This window comes from Alligator mississippiensis, chromosome 16 (genome assembly GCF_030867095.1).
Source record: "Alligator mississippiensis isolate rAllMis1 chromosome 16, rAllMis1, whole genome shotgun sequence".
Taxonomy (NCBI): domain Eukaryota; kingdom Metazoa; phylum Chordata; order Crocodylia; family Alligatoridae; genus Alligator; species Alligator mississippiensis.
Genome location: NC_081839.1, coordinates 8,330,870 through 8,346,218, shown reverse-complemented (window position 1 = coordinate 8,346,218; position 15,349 = coordinate 8,330,870). Strand labels below are relative to the sequence as shown.

The following is a 15,349-nucleotide window of genomic DNA, read 5'->3' as shown; positions in this document are numbered from 1 at the left end:
GCTGGTAGTGCCACTAGTGTCCACTGCCAAAGCTCAGTCAACCTTGGAATGCAGAAGCCAATTGAGAAGGGAGAATGGGACTTGCCAATTTCTAAAGGAGCCCTGGTGTTGGGCTCCTTGCCAGCTGTGTGCCAAGGTAAGGTGCTGCCAGCACTGGTCACCCTTTCTGCACAGATTTGAGGAGTGCAAGTGTGTGCGGGATGGTGGCAGGGATGGGGGAGAGGGCGGAGTGATGCCACCTCTCATGGCCCACAGTACCTATCATGGCAGGGCACACGCACACCTCCCAGCCACCCTGCACAACTCAGGCTGCTCATGCTTGGAATTTCCTCCCACGGGAAACTTCGACTTTCTGTAAGTTTTCATCTGGAAACCAGAAGTCCTTGGTTTTCAGCCCAAACCCTTTTGGTTTTCAGTTTTTTGATGAAAACTCCCTTTCTGCCCCAGAGGAAGGCAGGCGATCTTTACCAAATATCGAGCGTGTCCAAAATGAAACTCCAATTCCTGTTAAAACCCAGATGGGACAAAGTTTCTAATCAGCATGACTCACAGCACACTGCTCAGTACATCGGGTGATATCCATCTTACAGGAGGGGAACACAGGCACCAAGAAGTGACCTGCCTGAGTCGCACCAAGTCAGCTGCAGAGGCAGAAACTGACATTAGTTCTTACAAGGGGGCCAAAAATCAGGCCCAGGGGTTGGCGTCTACCTTCTCCAGCCAAAGGTCTTCGAAGCCGTGGCCATGAGCTCTAAGTCCCTGGCGCATAGCACCTCGGTTTCCACAGCTCTGTCAGCAGCCTGCTAGAGCAGGGGACCAACGGGAGTGGGGATTTCAATGCAGGCACAGGTTGGCAGCACCTTACAATCTTGGCCTAATCTATAGCAGCACTTCCCTCGCTTCCCTGTCCCTTTATGTGCATGGACGACCTTCTCCCCCAGAGCAAAATTCTCACAGGAAAGAAAACTGGCTGAAGGCTGTCTTCAGGTAAGGCCACACTAGCCTCAGGCTCCTGCTTTGGGTCAAGAGAAATCAGATGTGATTAAACTTTCGAGCAAGAGGGTAGTGGCAGAAGCAAAGGACCTGCGATGGGTTTGAAGAACCTGCCAAGGACAGGACCGTGCAGAGCAGGGCATTCCTCGCCGCCCCAGCTGGCAGGAACAACAGCTGGCTCTCAGGAAGGAGAGATGGGGAGCTGGCTGGGGTACCACTGCAACCAGCAGGGTAAGGCAACTTGTGCTTCAGATCAGTCCTAGCTACCCTAATGCATTCAGGTGCTTCAGGCCCCTGGCCCATGCTTCAGCTTTCTGTTTCCGTGTGCCAGGAAGTCTGCTGCTGGGAGAATTCCAGGGCATCGGAGAAGAGATGCTGCCAGGATTCCCAGCCTGCATCAAGATATCCGCATCTCCCTGAAGCTAGGCAAGCTCCAATCTTGGCAGAAACATCAGCACTGCCTGCTACTTACAGAAATTCTTGCAGTCATTCTTATGAGTCCAGTTTGCAAACTTCCCCCAGCAGGGACTGTACCTCCAGCCATGTCTCCTGCATTCACCATCAACAGAACTGCAGCAGTCCTCCACACAGCTGCTTCTCCTTGCTAGAAACACAAGGGCTTGAGGCAACTGGATTTGTGTTGACAAGGCCAAGTTCTGCCCCACACAGGATACGAGGCACTTGTATCCTCACCTCGTTTGCTGAACTATGCGTAGACCAATGCATGCCACTGCCTGGCCTTTTCACAGAACAGATCTAGCCACGATGGCAGCTTCTCTAACTTCTGCTGCTTTCCTCCAAGTCCTTACTACCATCCAGAAGCTCTGTTGCAAACTGGGCTCGGTGGCCCAATTGCTAGAGTGCTGTTGATCAGAGATAAATGCTTTGATAACCTTGAAGTAGGGAGCTGAGGAGAAGCAGGACGCAACTCCCACTGAAGGACCGACGTCCCGGGCACCAGCAGCGTGGGGCCGGGGTAAGCGACCTGCCTGGCTGCCATTTCTGGGAAGACTTTAAAAAAGGACAAGCGTGGGAGACCAAAGTGAACATGGTGCCAACTCTCTCTTGCCCGCCCTCCCCACCTCCCTCCATTTTCTGTCTCAAACAGCAAGCAGCAAGTACAAGGTAGAGAGTGGGACCACCGAGAGGTCACGGCTGGGGACTGTCTGTAGGAGATTGGAAAGAACAGAACAAAAAAAATGAAAAGGAAGGGGGGAATAAAAAGGAGACAGGAAAAATATACATGTTATGAAAGGCAAAAAATTACAAACTGAAGAGGCACAAAAAAGTCCAACATCACAATGCCATAGCGAGGGGCCAGCAGGGGAGAAGGAGCCAGGCACAAACCATGGATTTACATTAGTGGCTTCTGCCAGTAGAGAATGGGTTAACCCACCACAGTTGCTTCTGTAGTGATGGGGGTAGGAGAAGTTAATATGGAAACATGCACTGCAAGCATTATGGAAAAAGCAGCAAAATCCTTCAAAGTCTGGAGCAGGGAATAAAATGCAGAGCTTCCCCCTCTGGCAGAGCTGAACATGCCCAAAGAGCCCCAGCTGCATGGGAACAGCACCCCGGGAAGTCCCAGCACTTACACACATTGCACTAGACTGGACTGCAAACTAGCAGTGAGGGAGCAACCTTGCCTGGGCAGGGAAGGAGGTGGGGGGACGGGACAACACTATATGTCCCCTGAAACATGTGGCTCAAATCACTCAATTATACTGAAGAGGCAACGCTGCTACAGGGAGGCTCTGAATGGCTGCTGGGCACGATTTGCATTTTTGGGGCAGGCAGCATTTGCCTAGAATCCTGTTTAAAAGCTAAAGGGGCCAGGAGAGAAACCCAGTGGCATGGAGGGTGGGGGCTGACCCTACCCCTCCGAGCTGCAAGGAGCTCATCACCTATCAAACGGTTCTGCATCTCCCCCATCACGATACTGAGCTCTGCCCAGCTAACAGCACAGGAAAGGCAAGCCACACCCAACCATCCATGGCATGCCACTCTCAGGCCCAGTCTCTCATTTCACAGGGGGGCCTTTCTCCGGATGGCAAGAGAACCCCTCTCCGAGTTAAAGGCAGGTGGCACTCTACAAGGAGCAAGGATGCTCACTGCCCAGGAGCTATAGTATTATGCACACAGGAGGGCACAGCCCAGGCTTTGGAACAAGCAACATGCAGCACATGCAATGGCTTAAAAAAAATGAGGATAGAACAGCAGGGTTCAAAACCAAACTTAAAATAAAATGAAAAAAAGGACACTTAACGGCCCTGAGGACCCAGGGCCACGTGGCGGAGAGGACAGTGCTAGGCACCACGGCACACGTGACGTGTCACAGACAGACAGACAGACAGCCCCGTGCCGATCAGATACGTAAAATATCACCACTCCGGGACCCTCACTGACCTCTAACTTGTTGCTCCAGGTTCAGTATGACTGATACGGCCTGGTGTAGGATTAGCAGTTTGGTCTGAGGTTTTTCGCTGTTAAGGTGGAGTTGGCACATGCGTCCGAGCTCTTTAAAGGCCTCGTTGATGTCACGGACCCGCAGGCGCTCACGGGCATTATTGGCGACCCTCCTTTCTCTTTCTCTCTCGGCTTTTTGCTCTGGGGGAAGAAGATCGTCCTCCTCATCCTCATCATGACTAATGGTTTAAAATAAGAACGAGACAGGGACATTCCTTGTGTGCACTCTCAGCACTAATCAACTCACAAAAGAAACACACATGTTCAGGCATCGACACACAGTGAGAGGTTTCTTCCCAGATGGAAAGGGCCAGGAACAGCGTCGCCCTAGAAAGTGGCGACACTGCCCAGGGCAAGAAGCATCACAGCTGCGCAGCATCCCAGAAGCAGGGACGTGTGCTTACATCCGAAGGAAGCCATTTAGAAACAACAGAAGGAAAGTTTTTTTTGTGTTTTTTTTTTTAAACAAAACCAGAGCAATGCAAGTTACCCCCCAACTCACTGTCACTGATCCCATTGTGGCCAACAGGTCAAAGAAAAAAACAAAGGATCAGACATTTGTATGGAGCTCTTTTGCGTCTAAGAACAAGGACCAAAACCCTTAGGGATAGAAGGGATAAAACCCTCCAGCTGCAGGGCATGGATCAGCCACTGATAGGCTGGAGTCAAGGTAGAGCCTCCCCTCCAGGCTGGTAATCACTCTATGCCCACTGCAGTGTTCTCTGAAGCAGCTGGGGCTGGCCACTGGCTGAGCCTAGCTTCGGATTTATTTTGGCAAGTCCCATGTCACTGGCTGCAGGTGATGGAGAACAGGCAAAGTCCAGGTGTGTGCAGCGAAGAGCCAATTTCCTCAGACTCCAAAGGAAGCGGGCACCTTTCCTGGACAAACTAATGACAGCCTGCCTGAGGTAGGAGGGTTGGGGAGGCACGTAGCCTGTCTTTCCCTGTTCAGGCAAGCAGGGCCAGAAGCAATGCCCCAAGATCGGCTGGGCTGCACGAATGCAGCTTGCTTCACTGCTCGGCCTGTCTACTTTAAGAGTGCCTGGGGGCAGTAACGGGGCATGGCAGAGGATGGACACAGCACAGACCTTCCCCCCTGGGATGTCTGATTGCTGGTGGCCCCCCAACCCCTCCTGTTGAACAGGGAGGCTGGGGCAGGCCACGCAGTTTCAGGCTCCGAAGGTGGAGTGGTCTGACAGAGCAAGGGGCAGAGGCTGCTTGGCAGAAGCCCAGTCCTGAACCCCCAAATCTAGCCAGTGCTAGTGCTCTTCCCTTGCCACATGGATAGCAGGCAGGAGGCCAGCAGGGCAGACAGGCCCCACCCAGCACCCATTTGGTCACCTTGGTCTTAGCCCTGCCCCAAGCCCCAGCCAATAACAGAATGAATGAAGGGAGAGACCTGTTCAAAGAGCACCTTGTTCTGTTCCGCGACGGCTTCAGTTCCTTCTTCTCCTCTTCTGAGTTATCAGCCACTGATGTGTTTTCTTCATCCTCCTTCTCTTCCCGCTTTATCTCACCAGGCCCTGAGGTGACACTTCCTCTCCCAAGCCCCCCTGTCAAGCCTGCAAAGGAATCAAAGCAGCACATAGTGCTTAGACAGAAATCTAAACAATGGGGAAAGGACAGGGAGAGTTGCTGCCATGACCCATCTGCATCCCCTCTGACACTTGGTAGCAATAGGCAAGGTAAGCCTCATGTATGCACAAAGCAACTCACTCCACAGAATCCTATTGCACCTCACATGTCCTCGAAGTATGGTATCGCAAATAAAGCCAACCTCTACGAGAAGACGCTGGAGTCTAGGCCCACACTTGGACAAAGCCCAATTCCTATGGAGAACACCACGAGCAAGTAGGCCCAGCAGGGACTGGAACCCCTTACTCCAGGGCGCCTCACTGCTCCAGCCTGATGCTGGAGTTACTACCCCAAATCCTTGGGAGGACATTTCAAAGGCTGAATGGTTCCCAATGTGTTCATACACTTCAGTGTCAGCAGCCTGTGCCCAGATTCTTGTCAATCTAAGCACAGAGGCCACCTGCAGACAAATGGACTAACTCTGTGTCTGAAAATCAGCAGTAAGGAGACACGAAGGTGGACTGGGTTTGTCCTGACTGGACTTTTTCCATCTCAAACATCTAGGATTCAGACTGAGGCATTTCCTGAGGCCTATTTCCACCCAATGCCCTCCAGTCAGATCCCAATAGCACCCACAAACTAGGCAAGGGTCTAAGAACCACTTGTTCCCACAGATGACAATGGGTAGAAGACCACATGCTGAGACAGGCTGGATCAAGGACCCTTGCACAAAGTGCACTTAAAAGACTCTGAACGTTGTACAAGTGGGCACTGGCCCACCCTCTGTCTCTAGCCCAGTCTAGGCCCATGAAGGTTTCTCAGCAAAGCCCCCTCTAGCCCTGGACAGGCTGCAGGATCATCCCCTTCTTGCATGCAAAGTTTTCATCACTGGACTTATTCTGCACTTGCAACCAGGCCTCAGAGCTGCCTTCTCCAGACATCAGGTTTCACAAAAGGACACACAAAGGTATGCAGCCAGCTGAGAAGCAGACCAGATTAAAGCATGTGTACGTGTGGAGCAGGGAGGTGCCACCTTACCACTGTATGTGTCTTGCTGCCTGTTGAGATCGGGGAGCGAGCTGGGCTGTGATGGAAGTGTGACGTGGTTGTGGAGCATGCTGGGGTTGTTGGGCAGCCCATCTTCAGGGTGACCTCCTCCCACCTAGAGCGGAACAAGCAGAGCAGCCTTTAAGGGCAAACATGAGGGCCAGCAGCTACAGGATACAAGTCAAACCAGATGCCAGTGCTTCCAAGTCTGGACTGGCCCTGGGACCCACACATTCCTCCTCACCACCCAGTAACCTAGACACTGATTCAGATCAGAGTACATGGCTTACTTAGCTTGATGTGGCCTGGCAATAGGTTCAATACCAAGCTGATTCAAGTTAAATTTAAATTATAGGAAGGCAGTGCCCCCTGCAGTCTGCAAAGGTTTGTGAGCAGACAGGGTCCCAGAGACTGCCCAGCCCGTGAGATGGTACCCTGCCCAGCACAACAGGGCTCTGACACCTGGGTGCTAGAGCAATGCAAACAGCCATCCCCACAGGTCCCAACTCACCAGACTTGAATGTCTGTTCCCCATAGGCATGACTGAAGGGGGAAAGGCCTGGCCCAGTCCGCCCACTGTGGCACTATGGCCAGGTGCCGATCCCAGCAGACCGTGCATCTCTCCATGGTTAGCCGTCATGGCAGCTGTCTGGCCCACGGCATGATTCCTCAGTACATGGATGGCTTCATCCAATCTGTCTTCCATTTTGTTTTGCTTGAGGTATAAGGGGAAAAGGAGACTGCATTAACATTTTTAAAAACTTAACAGCCCACTGAGATGTCTACTGGATCACTCAGGGCTTCGCCATAGTTTCAGATCAATGAAACAGCTGGCTGCAACAGCACACCTGTTTCCCATAACTCCTTTAAAGCTCTCAAGGAGCTCAGACCCACAAGAAGAACTGACTGTAGAAAGACTATTCCCACCTGCAGCCTTCCCTGTGCTGTCAGCAAGCTACCCCTTGCTAAGCGCTCTCTCATGGGAAGGAACCACTACAGCGCGCACAAATTATACTCTGGCAGAGTGTTCCACAGGATTCAAGAGGGCTGAGGTACAGCAGTGCAAGAATATGCATATGGAGAATATGAACCCCCTGTTATATCAGAAGGGCCAGGGATACAAACCCTCCAGTACAATCATTAACCATCTGAGATGGGGAAAAAGCACCCCAGCTGGACAGAACATTAGACAGATGGCCACAGTGAGGTTCTTGTCCTTTCCTCTGAAATGTCAGGCTCTGATCAGTGAACAAATGGGGTCCCAGGCTAGAGGCAGTGGTATGACAATTCCCAAACCTTTGCATTAACTGCTAGATAGAAGCTTTCAGTCACCCTCTTAGAGATGCATATTGCAACCTCACCTACCAGAATGATTCAAGCCTCACAGGGGGTAATACCCACCCAGCAACATGGGTAAATGCTTCTACAGGCAGCCTGGGTGCCAGCACCAGATCAGCATTGCTGCTGCAAGCTGTGGGAGACAGCAGAGGCCCAAGCTGCTTAGGATGGGACAGGGAATGTTTTACAAGGTATTTAACTGCCCAGAGACAGAGCAAGGCACATGGTAGGGTTTACAAGAGCTCCTGGCTCTCACAGAAAGATTCAGAAGATTGGCCTGCTCAGGCACATTCAACTAGGTGTCTGCAACCAACTAAATACCTTGGTAAGTTTGGTCCAATATCTTGTTGGGAGAACAGAGCACCCTCTGCTCTCATCCCCTATCGCTGCCACTTTACTCATGCTGTTCATTGCACAACACCCACAAAAAGGACAGAAAATAGGAGCACAGAGGCGTTAAGTGACACTTACTAAAGTGTGGAGACTCCCTTCATAGCTAGGAGATAAGGCACCCTGTCCACCAGCCCGGGGCCACTGGGATGTGCCTGGAAGCAAACACAGGATCAGAAACACTGTGTGCAGCTCTGACAACATGACACTAGATGGAGCCAGAGCCCCAGAAACCAGTTGCTGGAGAACATGTGGCAGGTTCAACTGCCCCATCAGAGATGGACAAGGCAGAGCTGGTACTGTGGGTCTGCCATCAGTCCTGTTAGCAAGTGGAGGCTGACAGGATAGCAAGCTAGTACAGCTGCTCCTCACAGCAACTAATTGCTGGCAAAGAAGGAATCCAATGCAGGCAGACAGCACATGTACGCACAGACACACTGCTGGTGCGACTGTACACTCTTGCTCATGCATGCCCTCGCCTGCCTGGAGCCTTTTTCCTTTCCTACCAGTGCTTCTGCCGCCTGTAGGTAGGTAGGCTGCAAAGAAGTGGCTTCTTTGCTTGAGTATGGAAACCGGCAGTATGTTGGGATCTTTGAATCTTCCCTTGTTTCTGCACATGGGCAGTAATTTGGTCAGTGAGGAGGGGAGGCTCACACACCCAGCCCATGCCTGCTTCTGGATTTATATCCAGCAGAAGCATCGCTCCCAAGTACCTGCACCCGAGTCCTGTCCTGCCTGCAACAGGGCGGCAAGGCAAAGGGTGAGGACATTGCTGGCTGTTCTGCTATGCGTACCCTGCCATACAAGATGGGCTGGGCGGTAGGAGCAAAAGGAGGGGCCACTGCACACCTCTGCCCTCCAGGGAAAAAGGGAGTTTCTTGAAGCACTTCCAGCAATGAAGCCCCAGGTTGGGCTCTAGTTCCTGCTGCTGGAAGAAAACCAAAGCTCCTTGAATAGGGCACTTGGATCAAGCTGCCAGGTTATGTGCAGATGATTTACGCACAGTGCAAAACAGCCTCTGAAAATGGCTTTTAACCTGTCAGCTGCCTACTAATTCACACTGAGCCCTTCCGACCAATGCTCAAGCATGCACATGCACACATACGGAACAAGTTTATAGAGCGTGTTCCCAAAAGTGGTGAGCATGAAGGGGCAACTTGGGAAAGACAAACACAGGAGCAGGTACTGAACAGGCAGTAGCAAAAACTTTACTTCCAGGCAATAGCACATTGTTGCCACATGGATCAGACTCCCGAGCCCGAGAACTGCTTGCAAGGTTCCCACCGAGACGCACAACCCAAGGTTTGTCAAGGCAATCAGTGATTTCTGGTGTTCAACTCAAACTTCAAAGGAGCCCTGTTACTTGGGTTAAGACTCCACACAAATCAGGCCTCTCCATAGCATCTACAGCCAGGCACCAAGCCACGAGCCACTTTTCAAAGCTCTGGCTGGAGAAGGGAGCTTGCCTGTCTCTGTACCTGAGCCAATCAGCTCTTCCACAGACCAGCTACTGCTTCAAAAAAAACTTCTTTTTTTTTTTAAATTCTTTTTAAACATGGTTTAAATTGGATTAACAAATTTGAACAAACCCAGGATGATTCTGAGCTATTCCCAGGAGAACGGCAGCCATGCACATACGTACCTGCAAGCCCCTGAGGGGAGCCTACTGGCGTAGAGGGGTTTGAAGAGAAGTTATTGCTAGAGTGATCAGGGGAGTAAATCTGAAGCAAGAGAGAACAGACCATGGTTAGCAAAGGGCACCTTGGAAACAAAGGGCCATGAAACCTTCCTGGCCTCACCTGTGCTAAAAGCACCCAAGTGCCAAGGCACTCGAGTGCCAAGCCTCCTCACATCACCCTTGGCAATTCCCCCAGCTCCCAGCCAATGCAACAGATGGTTTTCCTGTTCTCCCCACTCCTCTCCTCTCTTCACCCCCCCCCCCCCCCCGGGGGGAGGTAACAGCATCCTTGATCTCTGCTGGCAGGAATTTACATCAATTTCTACATGACTGCTGGATTTTTTTCTCCCCTCCATTAAGCACTTTCCTCACAGTGAGCACATTAGTTTGTCACTGCAGTCACTAGGTTCTCACAACCCAAGGTTTCAGGGGGTAAAGATGCTAAGAAATAACAGCAGAGACAGGTGCTGCACCAATCTAGCTGCCAGCCACGTGCTTTTCACATGCAGCCACAGGATGAGATACTGAGGGCTGCTGGACAGACTGTTGCATGCAAAATCACACTAGGCCAGAGCTGGGACTGAAAGGGAGAAGTTGGCTAGACAGATCGTTGGTCAAGTCGGCATTCCCCCACCCTAGCTAGCAGGGTGCTAGGTTTAAAATGACTGCCCACACATCAGCTTTGGGCTGAAAATATACCCTTGCACTGAAACCCAGCACATGCCTACAGGCTGAAGCCCCAGCAACCGTCTAGTGAATCAGGCACTAAGCTGGGATGCAGGAGACATGAAGTCTATCTGTGGGTGTTGCAGACTCAGGACTTCGAGAGAATTTCCTATCTTTGCAATGGCAGGACATTGGCAGTGTCTTTGTTCCCCTGCTTTACCTGGGACAAGTTAAAGGGTGTGTTTGATGTCTCAGGCATTGTGCTGGTAGTTGTGCATGATGGTTTTTTTCCTGAAGATTTTAAAAGCAAGTGGACAAAGCTTTGTCTAGGATGGTTTAGAGAGGGACAAGCCTGACTGAGGGGGCTGGACTAGAAATGATCTCTTGAGGGTCCTTCCAGACAGACTTTTGTATTATTCTACAATCCAACCTTCCATGTACCTTGGCTCCCTGTTAATCAAAATGACAATTCTTTACATCACAGCAGAAGCTGGGAACATAAACACACGGGTGACTGCAAGGTATCCGCGTGTTGCAGTGAGAGGGGCCTGAGGGGCATTACAATTTAAGTAGGAGGTATTATTAACAAGTTCCAGGACAAGGGAACTCCAAACACCAGAAGGACACCAGAAGAGTGGCAGGGAATGGAGAAGGCAGCCCTGACCACAAGGATCCCCAAAGAAAAACCTATCCTCCAACATCACCATGCCTGCTGGGTCTGTCAGCTGCACAACACTAGACAACACCCAACAAGAAGTGCCGTCACCTACTCTCAGGACAGCCGGCATTGCCTACCCATTTCAAGGAGGATGTAGCCGAAACTAGCTCAGCAGCATGTAGTCTGGGGAAACGTATACGCCCTGGACATCCAGATTCAGGGCTATCAGGAGCTGAGCTGCCCTCAAAAATACATGTGTGCCCAGACAGGAGGAAATCTGCATGTTGCCTCCCCTCATACTTGGCACTCAGATAAGGCCAGGGTACAGAACTGCAGATGACTGCAGGATGCCAGGAGAGGGAAATAAAGAGCTAGGGGAGCCCATGGCCATCCTTTGACTGCTGCATCTTGACAGCCCCATCAGCATATTTATCCTTAGAGCAACGTTGCTGAGCAGTATGTCTGACAGACAGGGAAGGGAGGCACAGGAGGACAAAAGGCACATCAGCACAATGCAGCTGCAGAACATCTCCACCAGTGCATTTCTGGGCAGAGCGGGTTTGGGAATGGCCTGGTTGGGATGTCAGCCCTACTGTGGTGCAGATGTGCCCTGAAAGACCTGCCAGCAGAGTTGGTAGCACAACTGGGAGCTGAGGATAGATCTCACACATCTCTGGCTAGTGCCCTCACCGCTGGGCCAGACTCCCCCACATCTTTTCCACTAACAAGTGCAGCAGCAACCTCAGGACCAGAGTCATTCAAAACAGTGACATACGAGTTCTCCCACCCAGGGCAGGAAGCCAGGCAGCTGGGCAGCAATCCAGCAAGGGGCTGCTGTTGCAGGGGGGCACTGCCAGGAGGAACTTAGAGAAAGAAATCCTTACTGAAGCTAATGCTTTCCCAAGCGCATCTCCTGAGCTCCCGGCTGTGGTTCCTCGGTTACCTGCAAGGAGATACAGACATGTGACTCTAACCCCACATGATCCTGGCTGGAACTTACGCTCCAGAAAGACTCCATTGCAAAGAGATTAGCTTCAAAAGAGCCCTGGTGCATTTAAGGAAAATGGCCTGCTTTGCTTTCCTGCTTGTGCATTTGCTTTCCCCGTAGGAGGGGAAGGAAACAGCAATCAAAAGGGGCTTCTCATTCTTCAGATTTGAGAAAGGCCCGTTTTATTATGAAGTCTCTTTTGATTGTTACTGTCCCTAGAGACCTGGCCTGCATGCTGGGACCTGGGGATTGTGGGCTGTAGCTCCCTTTTAAAGCTGCCTGGCTGTGTTCAGGAGATGACAGGTCAGAGGCCCTGTGCAGTCAACAGCAATGACGCACCCCTACCACAGCCAACGCTGCTCCTGTCCTCTCCCCCCACACGAGGATTTCCCTTGGAATCAAGGTCAGGCATCTCCTTTCCCAGCAAGCAGGAAATGAATTGCAGTACCAGGTTTTGTACCAGGTTCAGCAGGGTTAGAGATTAATGTGGGCAGGGGTTTAGCACAACATTTGAATATGGCATGAATGTTTCTATTCCGGATTCAGACCAATGGCTTCCCACGTAACTCATGCTTATGTTTAACTCTTTCCTGAAGCTTTCTTGGTCATTGCTCCCCCAAAGAGACCCTAGACCCTTTTCAGGACAAATACGCAAGGTGCCAAAAGGTACATGCATGGAGAGCCCTGAGCTACAGGGACATCTCCAACCCCTGCCACAGCTCGGCTGGTTATCAAACAGCAATATGCCCTGCTATAGCATTTGTCTTGGGGTGCAACTCCAAACCCACAAGGGGTATGACCTTAGGTTATGCATGTACTTTACTCCCTATGTGCCAGACAGTGGCTTAAGCCCATAATGCATTCAGGTATTAGATGCTTACAGCAGTTAACCCTTTCTGGATTAACGTGCGTGCAGGGAGGTAAGTGGGGGAGGGTGGGGAACAGACCAAAAACTGAGTGAGATCATCTGCCAAAAGCTCCATGGGCCCAGGAGAGTAAAGATGCTACTTACCCATCATGCTGTCTGTCCCGCTGATTGGTGGCGTGTGACTGGAGACACCATACGGGGTGGAGGCAGAGGAAAAGCCAGACACAGAAGGGAGCCCGCCGTTAACTTCTCCTGAATGCATCGGGTAGTTCTAGGAAAGAGGGGAGGAGGCATGAGACATACCCTCAGAGGGCCAATGCTTGTCAGCATGAAGTAGCATCTGATCCCCTGCAGTGTCAAGGCTATAGAGGGTGCATCAATGGTGCTCACTGCTATACCATCAAAGCACTGGTGTTTCCCAGGGGCTGTGGCTGGTCTAGGGGGCCATACTAAGCTTAACTGATTCTGCTGTTACTCTAGGGGCAAGGAGCTGTGGTTGGGGAGAAGGTTCCTCCATTATGGCCAGCCTGATGTGTGTTTGCACACATGAGTGAGTGAACAGGGACACAATCAAAGGTTAACAAGAACTCTCCCTCTGTCCTTATTCAAACCAATGATGGATAATAAGGATTCTGCATCTCATTAGAGTGGATTTACAGTCGTCTGACTTTCTGGAGCAAAGGAGAACGTAAAAAAATGCCTGAGAAACGCTTTTCTCAGTGCGAGTCCCCATGCCCAGGGGAACCTGCACAGCCAACAGGGTGCTGAAACCAACAGAGAAGAGCCTGAACACACTTCTACCTAGGGCTGGTTCCCAGTTCATTCCTTGAACTCTTTCCTGACTGTGAGCAAGTGCCTTTATTTCAGGGCAGACCACATGCTCAGACAGCCCACAGATGCTCCTGTCTTACGAATGGTGCATTTTCCAGCTGCACAAAATGGCAGCTGGTGCACAAAATGCGTGCCCATGCCTAGTAGAAACACTGCAGCAGGCACACAGTGGTCATGAAGGAAGGCAATCTGGGCACTGTTGCCTGGTTTGCCCTAGAAAGGAAGGGCAGCCCAGGCATTATGGCACAAGCCCCACACTCTGGAAATCAGGCTTCAACTTCCTGTCCCGCCACACATTCCCGGGGCAACCTCAGGCAAGTCTCTTCATCTCTCTGGGTCTGAGTCCCCTACTTTCTTGGGACACTGCAATGATAAATACATCAGGCAGGGAAGTATTCGAGTGCTACGGTAACTTGAGCCATTCAAGCACCCAAGGAAGAGACGGGATCCTCATATAACCCAGGGGAACAGACAAATATACAGTTCAGCAGCATTTAAAACAGGGGGAGTTGGGAGGCAGTTGCTGCTCAGGGACATGCAAATGTCTGCAAGATCCTCAACAAGAGGCTAACTGCCTCAACTTTGACCCTGGATGAAGCAGGGTTATACCTAGAGTGGTTTTGTATCACACCACAGTAACAGTTGCATTTTAATGAGATATCCTTGTAGGAACATCCTTTTGCTATCAATTCAATTGTTTTACTTTCCTATCCCCTAGATCTGTACTAGAGTTCACCCAGCTGTAGAACAAGCATAAAACACTTGCCTGTGCACACAGGCATTACAGAACTATTCCCTGATGTCTGAAAGGTCCTCAGTGCTACTCTGACGGAAGTCAGACAAATCCCCACAGGTCCAGCAACAAAAGTTTTCAAATCCTAAATGTATCCTACAATTTGACTGCATCTTGCTATTTCAAGTAGCATCACTGCAAGAAGATCCACAGCCAAGTTAATGACTGACATTATCTATGTTCATTAGAGTCATGAGTCTCACTCTAGGCCGGGGTGGGCAAAATGCAGCCTGCGGACCAGATGCGCCCCACCACACTATTCAATCCATCCCGCGGGGCCCCAACAATTTTTAGAAAAATTAATATTTATCTGCCCCTGACTGCTTGTCACGTGGCCCTCAATGGCTTGCCAAAACTCAGTAAGTGGCCCTCTGCCCGAAATAATTGCCCTTCCCTGCTCTAGATACAGCAAATCCACCCTCTGGTAAAGCTTGCTGTAGGAATTTGACAGCAATGCTGCACTTCAGGGACATTAAGAGGCTATAGGAGTCTCCCCAAACCTTGCAGGGGCAGGCAAGCATCAGGACACGTTTTCACAGAGAAGGAGCCGAAGGCACAGAGGGGAAAAGGTCCCAAAGGGCCTGTGGTAGAGTTGGGAAGAGAACACAGGAGATCTAGCAAGCTGTCTTGTGCTTCAACAGCCTATGCATTTTGCTCACAAGGACAGCTGGCCAAGAGGCACATTACCATTCTTTCGTGCTGATGTAAACTACTGAAGCCACCGGACTGTGGGAGAGGGGAAGAGGAGCTGCCTAGCATGGCCCCGTAGCTTGGCTGGCTCATGGTACCAGATGAACTCCACAGGTCTGGCGAGTTATGAAGTCCATCTGCAAGACAAGCATGAGAAACATCATCATGGTACAACTGGGAGAAGAAAAAGTAACTGGGTAAAACCTATGGCATGCGCCTCCAGCGCTAAGAAGTCATGCTGCTGACCCACCCTACAGCAGCCCCCAGGGACAAACAAGGACCTCCTTGGGCTTGGGGTACACAGAACTAGGAAGTGCTCTCCCCAAGTAGTCTAGCGAGCACTGGGACAACCTCCGTCTCGGATGTGC

General features: G+C 51.1%; 1 protein-coding gene across 14 annotated transcripts in view; it reads right to left on the bottom strand.

The window, feature by feature from the left end:
• The window catches only part of TCF3 (transcription factor 3), a 110,918-nt gene that overhangs the window by 13,854 nt on the left and 81,715 nt on the right, over positions 1-15,349 (bottom strand). For 7 of the 14 annotated variants that reach the window (XM_059719456.1, XM_059719450.1, XM_059719448.1 and 4 more), the window contains 9 exons: positions 14,979-15,118; positions 12,812-12,938; positions 11,696-11,754; positions 9,452-9,530; positions 7,891-7,964; positions 6,593-6,796; positions 6,073-6,196; positions 4,859-5,021; positions 3,400-3,638 (listed from right to left, as the gene is read on the bottom strand). In XM_059719456.1, coding sequence (XP_059575439.1) covers positions 3,400-3,638; positions 4,859-5,021; positions 6,073-6,196; positions 6,593-6,796; positions 7,891-7,964; positions 9,452-9,530; positions 11,696-11,754; positions 12,812-12,938; positions 14,979-15,118 — 1,209 coding nt within the window. The remainder of the gene's footprint in view (positions 1-3,399; positions 3,639-4,858; positions 5,022-6,072; positions 6,197-6,592; positions 6,797-7,890; positions 7,965-9,451; positions 9,531-11,695; positions 11,755-12,811; positions 12,939-14,978; positions 15,119-15,349) is intronic. The other 7 variants (XM_059719454.1, XM_059719455.1, XM_059719460.1 and 4 more) reach the window with 3 other exon arrangements.